We start from the raw sequence: 15,101 nt of genomic DNA, 5'->3' as shown, positions 1-15,101 counted from the left end.
GAAGCTCTGCCGGTTGCTGTCTCATAGCCTCCAGGAGGATGGGCTCCTTGTCTGCTCCCAGCATAGCCTGGTGCGGCCTGGAAATGATACGGTTGGATCTTTCTCTTTCCAGCCGTTCAAGTTCCTGAAAGAGCTGCTGGCGTCGTTCAGTTAGCTTCCGAAACCCATCATTCAGTTCAGTCACCTGGGCTCGAAACAGTTGCAGGGTTTCTTCGTGTTCCCTGCGTACTTCTGTCCGAGCCCCCTGCAAACACTCAACTCCCTCATCTTTCCTCTGGAGTGCTAACTTTGTCTCCTCATGTTCCTTCTCCGGCTGTTGACTCGTGCCATTTCTCTCATGGCTTTCGTTTTGCGCTCTGCCTCTTCCAGCTGGGTTTGAAGACAGGCGTTTGTTCGGATGGCAGAATCTTGCTCCTCTGCCACATGCCTTAGTCGCCCTTTCTGTCAAACCCATCTGTCCACGGAGGCGAGCGTTTTCCTCAGCCAGTCGGGGGTGTTTTCGTTTGTCATCTCCGTAAGCTGCGCCTGTAACTCCTCACAAGTTCGGCAGTGGGCGCTCACACAATAGGAGCCCTCTTGATGTGCAGCCACTTGGGCCTGAAGCTCCTCAGCTGCCCTCTGTGAGAAGTCATCCTGCTCGTCCTGTGCCAGCAAAGCTCCGGCAGGCTCCCCCATTTCTCCAGCCTTCTGCTGAGGAAGCGATGTCATACGCAGTTCCTCAGTGGAGCTTTGGGTGGGCAGTGGCACTCGAGTGTTGCTCAGGCAATCGACGGTCTGCAGTTGCCTGGCTCTTTCTTGCAGCTGCTTGCTAATGAGACCCAGCTTAGCAGTCTTCTGCTTGAGCCTCTCCCACACTTCAGGAGAGCTTGCCTTCCTCAGAAGACAGTTCTCCTCTTGAAGGACACTGCATTGCCTCTCGAGGTCCTTCAGGGCACTCTGGAGGTGGGCGTTCTGCTCCAGCAGCCTGCTGTGACTGCTACCAGGCAGCCAGTCCTCCTGCTGCCCTAGAGTCTGAACACCCACCTCTGCCACAGACCGCCTGCTGCTGGTCCTTTCCTGCGGCAGGGAGTCCAAGCAGTGCGGCGCCAAGGCTTGCCCCACAGCCTCGAGCAAAACCTCCACGCTGTTCCCTTCCTCCTGGAGATGAGCTTTTAAGCTCTCGCAGGTTTTTGGCTGCCCTTCTCCATTGTGGGAGGAAGATGCCATGAGGCTCTCTGAAGAGCAGGGCCCGATGGTCCCGGTGCCCTGGAGGGTCTGCAGGCGGTGCCAGGCCGTAGCCTTGGCCCTGGCTTCCTTGCAGGAAGCAGGCTGCTCACCCTCCAACTGCTCCAAGATGTACTTTAGGAAGAGTCTCCTCTGCAGCAGCAGTTTGTCTTGGAGGACAAGGATGCGAGCAGCCTGCTCGCCACTGGTCTCCCAGCGCAGCTTGCTGAGGACGTCCTGGAGCTTACCGCGGGCCTCGCTGCTGCTCCAGGCTCCTCTCACCAGCTCCTTGGCCAGCTGCTGCTGCAGGTCCCGTGCCTGACAGACGGTGTCGTCGCGCTGCCGCTGCAGCACCCCCTGCACCTCGCACAGCTCAGCCTCCTTTGAGCGCAGCAGCTGGCGGATCTCCACTGCCCGCTGCCGCTGGTTCAGCTCCCACAGCCGCTGGAGCTCCCGTGCCTGCTGCTGCTCCCATTTGGAGTGTAGCCGTTCAGCCAGGAGCCGCCGCTCCCGCTCTGCTGCCTCCTTCAACTCCCGAGTTTCAGCAGCGAAGCGGCGGCACAGCTCTTGGGAGCGGAGTCGCTCAGCCTCCAGCTCAGCCCGCAGCCTCTCCAGCTGCCGCTTGTGCTCGTTCTTCTGCGCCAGGCCCCGGCAGGGCGAGGGGCGGCTGCACGCCACGGGCACCCGTCCCACACCGTCCTGGCTCATGGCTGCAAGGATGGCAACCAAACGCCGCCACCAACAGCCACCGACGTTGCGCGTCACTCCCTCTCAGCAGCTGCTGCCTCCCTTGACCATGCAGAGGCGGAGACAGCATCTGCAATCAGCCGGGGTGAGTGAGTATGGCCTTATACACGTGTCCTGGCCCTGGCCACACAAAGGAGGGGTGGGGCCTCATGGCCTTAGAAGGTATGTCCTGGCCTGGGGGGCCCCACGACCACAGCTGCAGGAGGTGCCGGGCGGTGCCAGCCCCGTCGCCGCATGGCCCCGCATGGCCCTGTGTCACAAAGGGTGTCCCAGGGCCGTGCGGTCATAAGGGGCATCCCTGGGCAGCTCCTGCCCTGCTCTCTCCCGGAGCTGGCGGCTGTGCTGGCAAGAGCGAGCGTGGGCTGAGCTCGACGATGGGGTCACTGCTAAAGATGCTAACCTGGAGGATGTGGGCACCCTAGATTCTCAGAGTTGCTTCGCAGCTCGTTTCCATAGTGCCCTACTGCTGTGGTAAATCACATGGTCGCTGGTGAAGCATGAGGAGGGAGAAAAACCCCCAAACAACCCCTTGCAAGCCGAATGAGGTGGCCTCATATGAACACGATCCGAAACTTGTGTGGGATTGTATTAAAAGCTGGAATTTTATGGAGGAGAAAATCATCCCCCAGCACGGCCCAGCCCCAAGGCCCTCCTGGGCACCAGGGCCATCAGGAGACGCAGAGCTCCTGCTCCTCTGGCAGAAACGGCCCCAGGCCCTGGCGGCACGACAGGAAAGACCGCCTGAAAGCCCCAGGGCTGGGCAGCAAACAACACGCAAGGCTGTGGCAGATGCTCAGCTCCAGGTGCCAGAGGGGGAAGACTTGGTGCTGCTCGGCAGCAAACGCAGCCGGCTCCTGCAGCAGAACACCCGCCTGCAGCGTGTTCTAGAAGACCTGGAGAGGCAACAGAGCGCCCCTGGGAGGGAGAGCTGCCTCCTGACAAAGGCAGGCTCTCCAGAAGCGTGCAAGGAGGCAGAGAGGCTGCAGCAGAAAAATGCTGAACTAGCTGCCCTCGCCTCGCGGCTGGACGAAACATCCAGGCAACGGCAGGAGACCCATCGATCGCCTGATCAATACTCATCTTGATTAAATCTTTTCTTAACGATCTCTCTGCGTAATCTCACTCTCTATCCCGCGTGTATGTGAACTGAAACGACTATGTGCCAGCTACTGGGGACACATCTCCTGCTCCGTGTGGTGCTTTTGGCTGTAAAGAAAATCAAAACAACGCTGGGGGGACACTGGGGACGGGGACGAGGGGGGACAGGGGTGGGGCCAGGGCCCCACTGGGGACAAGGCAACTGTGGGGACAACAGCGGGGACAGGATAGGGACAGGACACCAGCAGGGACAGGGATGGGGACAGGGATGGCCACAGGGCACCTGCCTGGGTGACACTGGGGACAGGGACGGGGACAGGGCACCTGTGGGGACAGTCACAGGGACAGGGATGGGGACACGGCACCTGCGGGGACAGTGGTGGGGACAGGACACCTGCGGGATGGTACCTACAGGGATGATGCTGGGGTCAGGGACAGGGTCAGGGACGGGGACAGGACACCTGTGGGGACAGTGACAGGACAGTGACGGGGACAGGGACAGGCAGGGCGTGGCCTGTCACCTGTGGGACCTCCACACGGTCCAGCCGGTCCCCAGTCCCCCGCTGCCCGTAGCGGTTCCTCCCTTGCATGGAGACTCGCCCCTGGTCATCCGCTGTCCCCAGGTGGTTGTACCCCACGGAGCAGGCCACCAGCTTGAGGACAGGGTGACAGTGAGGTGACATCGCTGGGGACACCTCCCCCGGGGTGGTGGGGCCCCACCTAAGGCCCCCCCCTTACCTTGATGGGCAGCAGCAGGGGGATGGGCACAGGGTGTGTGGAGGAATGGCTGATTCAGCAAGGCCACGATCTGGTATCGCTGAGCAACCCATGTATCAAAAAGTCACTAAGACATGCTGACACAGCAGGATGACCACCGGGACTTCCCCGGACAGAACAAAGAACAATGGGGCCGGGTAAACAACTGTAACGAAACTGTACCTAGAAGGAGGTGAAGTCAGCGGCTAACATGTCCTGCTGCCAACCGCCAATCGAGTAGAAGCAATAAGCGCGTGGACAGTAACTTTAACCCAATCATAGCTTATAATTGAGCGCGTGTACAGCTGTAATTAACCAACCATAGGTTGTTATGAAGCGCGTGCCTATAGTAGATAACTATATAAACCCTGCTATATGCATGGATAAAGGAGGATGACCATACTCATATTGGGATCCGTCATTACTCCGGAATCGCAACTCCCGCTCCGTCGTCGACACTGAACAAGGAGAAATTCCGACAAGGGTGGGCAGGGCACCCCAAGGTTCACACCTGCAGGAAGACATCCCCCATCTCTGCGGGAGATCGCGGGTCACATGAGGGGGTGGGTTTTGGGGGTGAATTTAGGGGATTTGGGGGGGGACGTACCGTGAGGAAGGCGCCGGCGCCGTAGCCAGTGACCATGGTGCGGATGGGCTGGCGGAGGCCAATGGGGTGTGGGGCCAAGTGGGCCACGCCCAGCCACAGGTTGTACACCTGCCCCCCCCTTGTTAAAAGATGGGGGGTCAGGGGGCTGAATTTGGGGTGTCCCCTCCCCCCCCCAGTTTCCTCCTCACCCCAAGGTGTCCCCCCCCATCCCCTCAGTGTGTCCCCCAACCCGTGAGCAGCAGAAGGGTCCACGTCGTCTCCGTCCCGGTGACGACCACCTACCGGAAGCGGATGGAGGGGGGAAGCTGATGCGGAAGACGGGCTGGGTGTCGGCGGGGTTGTACACCTCCAGGGTGTCACACTGCTCCTGCCCCCTCAGCGCGTAGACGGGGGCGGGCTCCCCACGGGCATCCGCTGTCACCTGTGGGGAGGAGGGGATGGTCACCCCGCGTGGCAGTGGCATGGGGGAAAGGGTCGGCGTACATCCTTGACGCCGCAGGAGAGGGCCTGGCAGTGGCAGGCGCGGCGGCTGGAGTCACGGAGGAAGAAGGTGGTCCCGCCATAATCCAGGAGGAAGAGGTGCTGCTGGGCAGGCACCAGCTTGTGATAGTCATGGGAGGGGGGAGACAGGACGGAGGCCATCAGCGCCCGCTGCCGGCAGCGGCCCAGGCTCTGGAGGTACAGCCCCTTGGTGTCTGGAGGGGGGAAAGCAGGGACATTGACACCAGCTGGGGGACAAAGTGCCACCCTCTCCCCCCATCGGCAAGGGCAGACTCGCAGTTGAGGATGGCGGCCCTCTTGCAGGGCCAGGCGCTGGCGGGAGCAGGGAGGGAGAGGGGTGCAGCGGTGGTGCCAGGCGGCCTCGCTGCCGCACACCTCGTGGAGGCAGCGGCAGGTCTGGCCCAGTCTCAGCAGGTCGGGCAGCGTCAGGAAGGAGACGATGTGCAGTAGCTGTGGGGAGAGAGGGGGCGAGAGCATCAACCCTGGGACCCCCCCTGCTTTCAGGGGGAGACCCCAGCCCCGCCATCCACCCCTACTCAACTCACCATCTCAGGGGGGAGACGCTGGATGGCAGCCATGTCCTTCCCCTCCTCACCACCCTTCAGGCTGCTGTGGGGTTGGGCTGCGGGGAGGGGATGTGGGTGAGGGGATGGCGGGCAGCCCCACGGGGTGACCCCATGGGGTCACCCCAAAACAGCCCTGAACCCCTCAGTTCTACCCCAGACCCCATCAGCTCCCCCAGACATCCTTATCCTCCTCAGCTACTCCCAGACCCTCTGATGCCCTTAGTTCCCCCCAGACTCCCCACACCCCGCCCCGGTCGGCCCCCTGACACCCCTGACCTCCTCAGTCCCCCCAGGCCGCCTTTGACCCCCTGATTTCCCCCCAGGCCCCCAACACCCTCAGTTCCCCCCAGGCAGCCCAGAGCCCCCCCAGACCCCCTCAGTCCCCCCTGGCCTGCCCAGGTCCCAGGTTCCCTCTCCCCTACAGACCCACAGGTCCCCAGCCAGGCCCCAAACTCTCCTCACGGGGACGCGTGCAGCAGAGGCCGCCCCACCCCCATAGGACTGTGTGCAGCAGGGGCCATGCTCCCCTCACCCAGGGCCGTGGTGCAGGGGCGGCCGTGTTACACCTCTCGGCCCTCCTGGAGCTGCACAGGGCGGCTGGGCCCCCTCCCCAGCTCCCTTCCTCCCTCCTCCTGTCTGCTATTTTCCACCAAGACAATGAACGGTGGAAGGTAAAACCATGAAGTTTGTTTTAAACAATGTTAGCTGACTCAGAAAGCATTTGTGTATGTAATAAGGCGGTGAGCAACTTTACCTCCTAACTCAGCTTCGTAGCAATGCTTCCTATTTAAGAACTTTGTGCTCCGAAACTCAGGAAGCAGGCTGCTTTGTGAACAAAATAGCGGAGTTGGCTTTTTAAAATCTAAGAGCAAATGGACACCATTAGCTTGCAGTTCTTTCTCTGGATGTACATGGGGAGAGACTCAAGGGGACTTCCGCTCCTTTGGTCATTTCCCATGTAAATCAAGTGAGACAGGGACGCTGGATTTTGAAGGAAGAACTGTCTGTGTCATCTCATCCCTTTTCCTGATAGCTCTTTGTAGAGGTGTTAAAGAAAAGTTAGCCAGGCAGCATAACCAAGAGGAGGAGATTTCAATGTGATCAAGAGAATCCAGTTCCAGAAGAAGACCAAGATGAAGCAGAGCGCGGTGAAGAAGAGTTTCTGGGAAAACACGCCTTAACATGGATCAAAGCGGAGTTGAGTTCGCACAGGACTATTCTACGGAAGACAATGAAAATGTTTTTCAAGAACGACGGACAAAGGGCAATGAAACTAAGTATGAGACAGACCATGAGAGATGTGCTACATCTGCTTTTCTGATCTCTCTCTCTCAAACCAGCACACAGCGTTTCTTCCATAATGATGCTGCCCTTCTAATGATGGGAGAAGGGAGTGCTGCTTGGATGTGTTCCCTGTGAGGGGACGTGACCACAGGCAGATTCTCTCCAGTGAAGGGGCTGGTTGACACAATTTTTGTCACGCCTTTAAGCTGTGACCTGATCTGTAGAGGTGAGACTAACTTTCTGAAGCTGGCTTCCTCAGGCACTTCAGGTTCTTCTGCTGTTCATGCCTGGCTGTGTATGTAGAGAAGCCACGTGGGCTTTGCACGGGGTCAGGGTGTCAACAGCATGTGCTCCTCAGCTAGTGCTCACTGGAGAAACTCAACGGGAGAGCCCATCTCGATGGTTCAGCTGTGAGGAGAGCTGCAGTTCTCATGAGCTGTCAGCTGTGGAGCACATCATGACCACAATGATAACCCCTTTCATTAACATGGGAGCCATTGGCTCCATACTCCTAAGCGGGACCTCCTATTCTCACATTTCTGGCTGGTCTTTTGACAGCTTGTGCTACTCTGAAGCAACCCAAACAGGAGAAGGGGAAGACGGAGAGGCGGATGTGGTTCTCCTTTTCCACTGGCTCACAAAGTTCTCCAGGTCATAGGTGCCCTCTGCTCACTGACTCTCATGGAGCTTCTTGCTGTGTTTTGTTGGGATGAGTCACATGTCCAAGACACCTCAAGTACATCCGCTGCCTTCTGGTGACAGCTTACGCTGCTTAAAAAGACGACAGAGTCCCTCACGGTGGTTTTGGCTTCATGACATCTGATGGTGAAGTTGCTCACGTTGATTGTTACTCAAGTCCAATGGACAGGTTGACAAAGGCCTGAGTAGGGTGGCTGGTTTTTTGGCCAAAGGGAATGATAGGAGCCCTCACATCGTCTGCTTTCTGATCCCAGGGAGGCAGAGTTGGATGACGGGCAGTGTGGGAATGACCCACCAGGAACATCCCTACGGTCCAAACTTTTCCTCTTCAGAGCTTTGGTCTGGAAGAGGTAGTCCCTCACCCCAGGGCATGCTGGGAGAGGGGACCTCCAGCCCAGCCCTGGCACAGCAGAGGTTCCTCCAGGACCCCGAGGTGACAGCCTGGGCTTGGCCCCAGAGCAGGGAGCTGCTGGCCAAGGGTGGTGAGGAGCTTTCTAATGCTCGGGATTTGACGTCCTCCCTCCTGGCAGTAGAGGCCAGGAATGACACTGTCTGCTCGGCACGCTGGGGGTGCTCCCCGTCTGAAGGAAGGACACCACGAGACTGAGCTTGTTGTAGTAGCTTTAATCAAATACATCCATTCTTCCCCAGGAGAGATGCACCTCGGCCTGGTTCAGCAGGGCCAGCAGCACAGCACCCGCAGGGACCACACTGATGAGTGCTGTGCCCTTGGAGATGTCAGGATCAGTATCGTCTGAGCTGCCAGGGAGCAGATGGAGGGTTCGCTGTCTTCCTCCACGGCCTGAAGGGCTGCGGCAAAAGGAAACAGAGCCGAGATGAACCCCCCCTCCATCTGCAGAGACCCTCAGGCATCCCCTCCAGACCATACCAGCCCCACCCGTCTCTTTCCCTGGCCAGGAGGAGCAGGTGGGACCAATGGATGAGCTGGAAGCTGCTGGCCAGGAATGCCTCAGATGCTCCCGAGATGCTCCTCTGCCCTGGAAGCGTTTCCCTGGTGCAGGGCAAGGCAAGGCAGCACCCTGCCCAGGCTCTGTCCCCTGCCCCACCAGCCCCGGCCATACTCACCGTGGCAGATCTCACTCAGCTTCTCCTTGCTTTGGTTCCTGGAGTGCCGCGCCGCAAGCCCTGAGCAGAGAGCTCTATCAGACCTCCCGCTCCCCAGCATGTCCCCAGCTGCCCCTCGCTGCCAGCACAGTGGTGGGGATGGGGGCCAGGCTGCCAGAAGAGGGACTCCGGGGGCTGTGGCTCACCGATAAACCTGATGGCCATCTCTTGCAAGGTGGCCTGAGCGTCCTTCAGGTATGGCATGCTCTGATGCAGGTAGTCTTCAACCCTCCTCCTGTCCTTCACCAGCTGCAGAGAGCACAAGGGCATGTGGCTGGAACGGACCCTCCCCAGTCTGCCGGACCAGTCCCTCCTCCCAACGACCCCCTTTCCCACCCAGGCCATTCCCATCTCCCAGCCAGGAGCCCTTATGTGCCTGAGATCCAGAGACACACGCAGGCAGAGGCGGGTCTAGGAGTCTTGAGACCTCTCTGTCCATCTGCCCAGGGCCCAGATGGGCTGGGGTCTCCTTCAACACCCTTGGGAGCCAGGAGGGGAGAAAGCCCTGGAGAAGAGCCCTTAGGGCCCCTGTGCTCGAGGGCAGGGAAGGACGATGCAGCTCTGGGTTATGGGCCCTCGGGCTTGGGGGTAGTCCTCACCAAGCACTCTCCGATCCTCCATGTCTGCTGCGTCTGGATCAGGTGCTTGAGCTCTTCCCACTCCAGGATCTCCGCCACGGCAAGGAGGGCTTTCCTAGAGACCTGCAGAGCAACAGAGGATGGGAGATGGCACCGCGGCCTGGGGAAGGAGACCTGGTGTCCCTCTCCTCTTGGCCAGACTGCCAGCTGTTCCCAGCCACCACCTCAGGTATCTCATGCTGCTGGCCAGCAGAACAGAGATTCTCAAGAGCTGTGGGCCCATGGCTGTAGGCAGTGAGGACCACAGTCTCAGAGACACCGGGGCAGGACAGAGCCAGCAGCACCTCCCATGGCATCCCCAATGGGACTCTTGGCTCCTCAGCCAGGGCTGCCCCAGTTCCAGGTGGGCAGTGCTCTGAGCCCTGGGGTGATCCTGCCCTTAGGGAGCTGGGACATGTCCTGGCCTAAACATCTGGGGTACTCTTAGGCACAACCCTGGGGAGGCAGGGGTTGGGGCTCAAAGGCCTGGTCTCCAACACCTGCAGGGAAATCTGGGAAGCCCTTAGGGTGTGTTCAGGCCTCAGTGGCCACGGGCTGCTGCTGCCAAGACCTGCTGGACCAGGTAGGGCAGCTCTGGGAAATGTCCATGCCAGCTGCCAGCAGCCCTTGCCCATGACACCTAGGCCACCCCCGTGGTGTCATCACGCCTTTCCCCATATCACTGGCCAGCTCTGAAATCTGCACCTTGGCCACGCTCTGGGTCTGGTCACTCATGTGGAAGAAGAGCGGGACCAGCACCCTCCACACTTTAGTCTTCATCCTCTTCTTGTGGCAGCACACCACAGCCTTCATCAGGTCTTTGAAGAGGTGGATGGCGAGCTCTCGCAGCTGGCTGCACTCCTGGTAGGGAGGAGGACAGGATAAGCAAGGGTGTTAGCATGGCCGATGGGAGGGGAGATGCTCTGGGGTCAGATCCTGCACACAGCTGCATGGCAACACAGCTGGGGAAGCCCTTGGGGCTTGGAGAGCAGCTCTTGGCCTGCAGATGCTTTGCACGGGGGCCAGGCTGGGCTCCAGTACAGGGGTCTCAAGTCGCCTGGAGGCATCAAGCTGTTGGGGAGAAGCTGTGGTGGGCTGAAGAGCCCAGAAGACATCCCTCGAGGGATTAAGGAGGGGAGAATGTCCTGACCAGAGGGCTGGGCTGAAGGGCAGCTGTCATGGACGAGCATCCATCTGCAGGGCCTAGGCTCCCGCAGCAGCCTTACATCATCAAAGAGTGGCAGGAGCTTCTCTGAGAGTTGGAGAGCGATGCAGCTGGCCTTCTTCCTCTTCATATGACACACCACGTTTCAGAAGACCAGCAGGGCCTTCATCCTGATGTCTTTGTTGGCATCCTGCAGGGTCTCCACAACATCAGGCAGCAGGACGTGAATTTGTCTTGCCTAGATGAAGCACAGTATTTCCTCTTTGAGAAGCGGTCAAAGACCACCCTGGCAAACATGCTCTGGTCACTGAGCACCAGCCTCCCCTCCAGCTCCTGGCCCAGGAATCGCTGTAGCAGCCTCCTGGCTGGTGGTGGCCATGGTATGCGGGAGAGCAGGGGTAGGGCAGGGGGGGCAGGAAAGCAAAGACTTCCTGTCCCCTGCTTAGCCACCCCCTTTTCTGACCAGCCCAAAGGGGCAGATGGGTTGGTAACCCTCCAGGCCTGGAAAGCTACCCCAGGCACCCACCAGCCCCGTCCATGGCAGGGAGGGTGTTGGGAGCCGTCATCCCAGCTCCTGACTGCCAGCCAAGGCCAAGCCACTGCGTTGGCCAACGTGGCTCAACTCGGATCCTTGCTCACCGTCTCAGGTCTCTCCGAGGCGGTGATGAGACCCATGAGCACCAGCGAGAGAAACCCTGGATTTGGACACTTCAGGTACTCCTGGAGGAGTGTCAGGGAGTAAAAACTCGGCTGTTGAGCATTGGTGCAGTCTTTCACCTGAAATAAAGATAGCGGTGAGAGACGGGCAGAGCCTGCGGGGCTCCTGCTTTCCACTGGCAGCTCAGGGCAAGGGCACTGGGGCCAGGCAGCCCATCCTGGGGGCAGCCCTGACCATGGAGGACGGCACAGTGTCTTTGCCGGCTCCTCCTGTCCTCTGACCATTGGCAGCCTCTTGCTCTCACGCCTCCGAGGAGTGACTGGAGAGCAAGAGCTGGCACAAAGGAGGCAGGACACATGGGTGGTGATGAGTGTCTCCTGTCCCCGGCCATGCACATCCCCGAGGGTGAGCAAGCCCAGGTCTGGTCACTTACCGCCTCCTGTATGTTGCAGGCATGCAACATGGCAGCGCTTATCAGCTTGCAGTGCCGCCGTTTCCGCGACTTAACAATCTTCATCAGCTCAGTCGAGAACTCAGTCGGTATCTTGTTCTGGAAAAACATCAGCTCCCACATGGCCAGGGCGGTGCTGCCAAGCACAGAGCATTTCGTCAGCGCGGCTGCCTCGGCCACGGCACTGTGCCCAGGCTAGCCTGACCACTCCCGGGCTGTCTCGCAGCCCAGGCCCTGCCCACCCCGCTCGTGTGGGGGCAAGCAGGAGAGAGCTGAGGTGGTGTTCCCTGTGAGGCAGGGAAGAGCATGGTGGCTCTGGGCTCTGGCTTGGCCGGCTTTGGCTGCTGCAGGCCTGGATGACCCACCAGGGCTGGAAAGTGTGGTGGGATGGAGGGCCCTGCTCCTCAGGGACGTCCTGCAGTTTTCCGTGGGTCTGGCAGCCAGAGAGTCTCTGAGCCCCTCTCCCCACAGGGAACAAGCCCTTGGGGCTGTTGGGGCTGATACCTGTCACACAGTGGAACGCGGATCAACATGCTGAAGACCAGTTCCCTCGGGTACTCGCAGGCCAGCAGGATAAGTAGGGCATCCAGGCTCGCCCGGGCTGACACCGTGCTGGTGTACTCCAGGCTTTCATGGATGCACCCCACGATGCTTGGCACCTGGAGGGGACACAGGTGAGGATGGTGCTGCCACTGGAGTGCAGCCATTTCCTCAGCTGCCACCACTGAAACTTCCCATCCCTCTCTGGTGGCTTAAAATGGCTTTAGGTGCCTGATGCAAGGCAAGGCAGGGCAAAGGCAGGGACAGGCAGGGCAAAGGCAGGGCAAGGCCCAAGGCTTGAAAGGGCTCAAGGGCCAGGCAATCCAGCCAGAGCCTGCTTACATCTGTCAGCCAGAAGGCAGGTTCTCCCATGGTCATGTTCAGCACGCTGCTGGCCACCTGCTTGTCGTAGATGCTGGAGTCTCTCAGGGCTTCAATGGCTGTGAGGACGATGTCTGTCTTCTCAGAAGGCCAGAGGTAATTTTTGCATGCCTATGGGAGGAAGGAAGGGAGGGAGGGAAGACACGTCACATGACTGCCCTCATGGTGCTGCTTGGCCCTATAGAGAACCAGAGCTTGCTGGTGGCCAGGAGGGCTGGAGCTGCTGCTGGGACACTGGAGTGCGGCCCTCGGATAGTCCCTGCTCGGGGACAGCAGGAACCCTCTCACCAGGGACAGTGAGGCCATGCCAGCCCCGCTGATTCTGGGTCCCTTTGCTCAGACAAGTCTCCTGCTGAATGTGTCTCAGCAAGGGAGGAACTCATTACCATGGTCAGGGTGCTCGCTTTGTAGAGCAAAGAACACGAGGAGGTGCTCTCAGCTTCCCATTCCCTTTGGACCTGTTGATGCTCTGGATTGTCCTCTGACAGCGTCCTACCTAAAAGGGGAGGGAGAAACACAGAGCAGTTGGTAGGACGTAGCATCTTTGCCAACAAGCTTACCAAACGCTGAAAAGAGCTTTAGGTTATGAATGGCTGAGGAGGGGGGTTACAACCCACAGGCAGGGGAGGAGGTGGTGGGCAGGAGTGTAAAGCAAAGGGAACAAGAGGGACCTCAGGAATGATGGAGACGGATGAGAGGCACCTGCCTCAAGTGTATGTATGCAAATGCTCAGGGCCTGGGAAAGTGGAAGGAGAGCATGGGGGACAATCAACAGTCTGGGAGAGAGCATGTGGGTCAGGAGCAGCAGAGAGGCGGTGCTGGTGGCATGGTGGTGGCAGCGTGTTACAGCCTCCCGTGTGGGGGAGAGGAAGTGGATGAAGTCTTCCTGAAAGCACTCGGGGAGGTCTCTCTGTCACGTGCCCTGATTGCAAGACGGCAGGATGCAAGTGGTCAAGGAGATTTCTGGAGGGCATCAGGGACAGCTTCCTGCTACAGGCATTGGAGGGACTAGCCGGGGTGATGCCCAGCCTGATCTGTTGTTCAAGGAGAGGGAAGAATTGGTTTCAGGATGTGGTAATCAATGGTATCTGTGGCTGTGGGGACCACGAAACAGTGGGGCTCAAGATCCTGAAAGGAACGAGGAAGGAGAGCAGCAGAGAGTGGATCCTGAACTTCAGGTAAGCACTCCGCCTCTGCAGGAAAATGATAGCTGGGATCCTATAGGAAGCAGCTGCGAAGGGCCAGGGAGGTCAGGGAAGCTGGCAGACTTTCACAGAGAGCCTCCAGCAAGCACAAGAATGGTCCATCACAATGCTCAGGAAAATGAGCGGACATATGAGCAGATGTCTGTGTGTGGAGGGACGCAGCCCACGACACAGCTCCTCTTACTTTCTCGCTGACAGATGAATCTGTAGATGGAATAAAGAGCATCCGAAGCCACGTGGCTGCTCTCTTCTTCCTTGCAAGAGCTGAGAAGGATGAGACATCCCAGCAGCTGTCCCAGGATGGGGATCTGGATCTCTCTGTAGCAGCCACAGCTGAACTCATCTTGCCAGGCCTGGGGGAGGGAAGCAGAACAGCAGAAGGGCTGAGGCAAGGCAGGTGGGGCTGAAGCCCTGAACCCAAGTGGGCCCAGGGCTGGATCTCAGGTGGGTCAGAGCTTTGCAGGGCCCTGCTGGGTGCAGCTCTGGCTCCTGGCAGAGAGGGGACTGGGGAGAGGAGCCCATACGACCAAGACCCTCGCTTCAGGGCAGAGCCTTGCTGAGTGCCCCAGTGCCTGGCAGGAACCCTGAGCTGCAGGCTGTTCCGGTGCACAGGAAAGGGGACATGTCCTGGCTGGAGGCTGCCTGGCTCCTTACCTCCAGTGAGGAACATCTGGCCAAGAAATGGCTCAGCTTCTGAATCCTCCTCAAGGCCCTTGCGTGCACAGCTGCACTTTTGGAGTTGGTGAAAGTCAGCAGCATCTGGGAGGAGAGGAGAGGAGAGGAGAGAAGCTGCCGATCTGCCCTGTGAGCTGACACCCACTCCAGCAGAAGCAGCACTGCTGAACTCCCGGCTAGACTCACACAGTCCAGGCTCAGGAGTATGGCCCCCTGGGAAGCCAGGAGAAGAGAGCTTCAGAGCTGGGCTCCCCGTGCGGGACGGGCAGGTCCCAGTGGGTCTCTGCCCCATTTGGGTCTGGGGAGGAAAGCAGGGGAGACTGGGAAGTGGGGGGACAGCAGCACCAGCTGCCACCGCTGTGGTACCAAAGGAGAGGGGCCAAATTCCTCCTATTACTTGGGAAAGTCTGCGGAGGGGAAAGGGACTTTGACTGCAGCCAGGGGACACCGGGCTCCAGAAGAGCACAGTGGGCAGCCCCCAGCTCCCCCAAGGGAGGTGGGCACCCTGCGTGGCACTGCAGGTGTGATGGACACCCGCATCACCTCCAGGGTGATGAACAGCCCCTGCCAACCCTGCTCTTTGCAAATGCCAGACCTTCAAGATAGTCTGCAGCTCCTCGCTGAGGCCAGAGGCAGGAGAGCTGAACACCAACACGCGTAGCATGCTGTCCATGGCATCCAGGGTCTGCAAGGAGGACGAAGGGTGGTGGCATCTTTCGGCAGGCCCTCTCATCCCCAGGAGATGGATCTGGACTCCCAGCACCAAGGAGGACACCTGTGCTGCCTCGCGGTGCCTGGGGAAGGCCTCGGGGCAGACAAGCCT

The 15,101-nt window shown here is 59.4% G+C and overlaps 1 protein-coding gene across 1 annotated transcript; it reads right to left on the bottom strand.

Moving 5' to 3' along the window:
• Window positions 1–2,834: 2,834 nt before the first annotated feature.
• LOC143173322 (F-box only protein 24-like) lies at window positions 2,835–5,490 on the bottom strand. Its single transcript, XM_076363538.1, is given in 8 exon segments — window positions 2,835–2,843; window positions 3,570–3,701; window positions 4,412–4,529; window positions 4,690–4,832; window positions 4,895–5,106; window positions 5,190–5,236; window positions 5,238–5,362; window positions 5,458–5,490. Coding segments are annotated over 8 exon segments (819 nt in total).
• Between the last annotated feature and the right edge of the window lie 9,611 nt (window positions 5,491–15,101).

This window comes from Aptenodytes patagonicus, unplaced genomic scaffold (genome assembly GCF_965638725.1).
Source record: "Aptenodytes patagonicus unplaced genomic scaffold, bAptPat1.pri.cur scaffold_64, whole genome shotgun sequence".
Taxonomy (NCBI): Eukaryota; Metazoa; Chordata; class Aves; order Sphenisciformes; family Spheniscidae; genus Aptenodytes; species Aptenodytes patagonicus.
The sequence above is the reverse complement of the archived record's forward strand: the minus strand, read 5'-3'. Positions and strand labels throughout refer to the sequence as shown.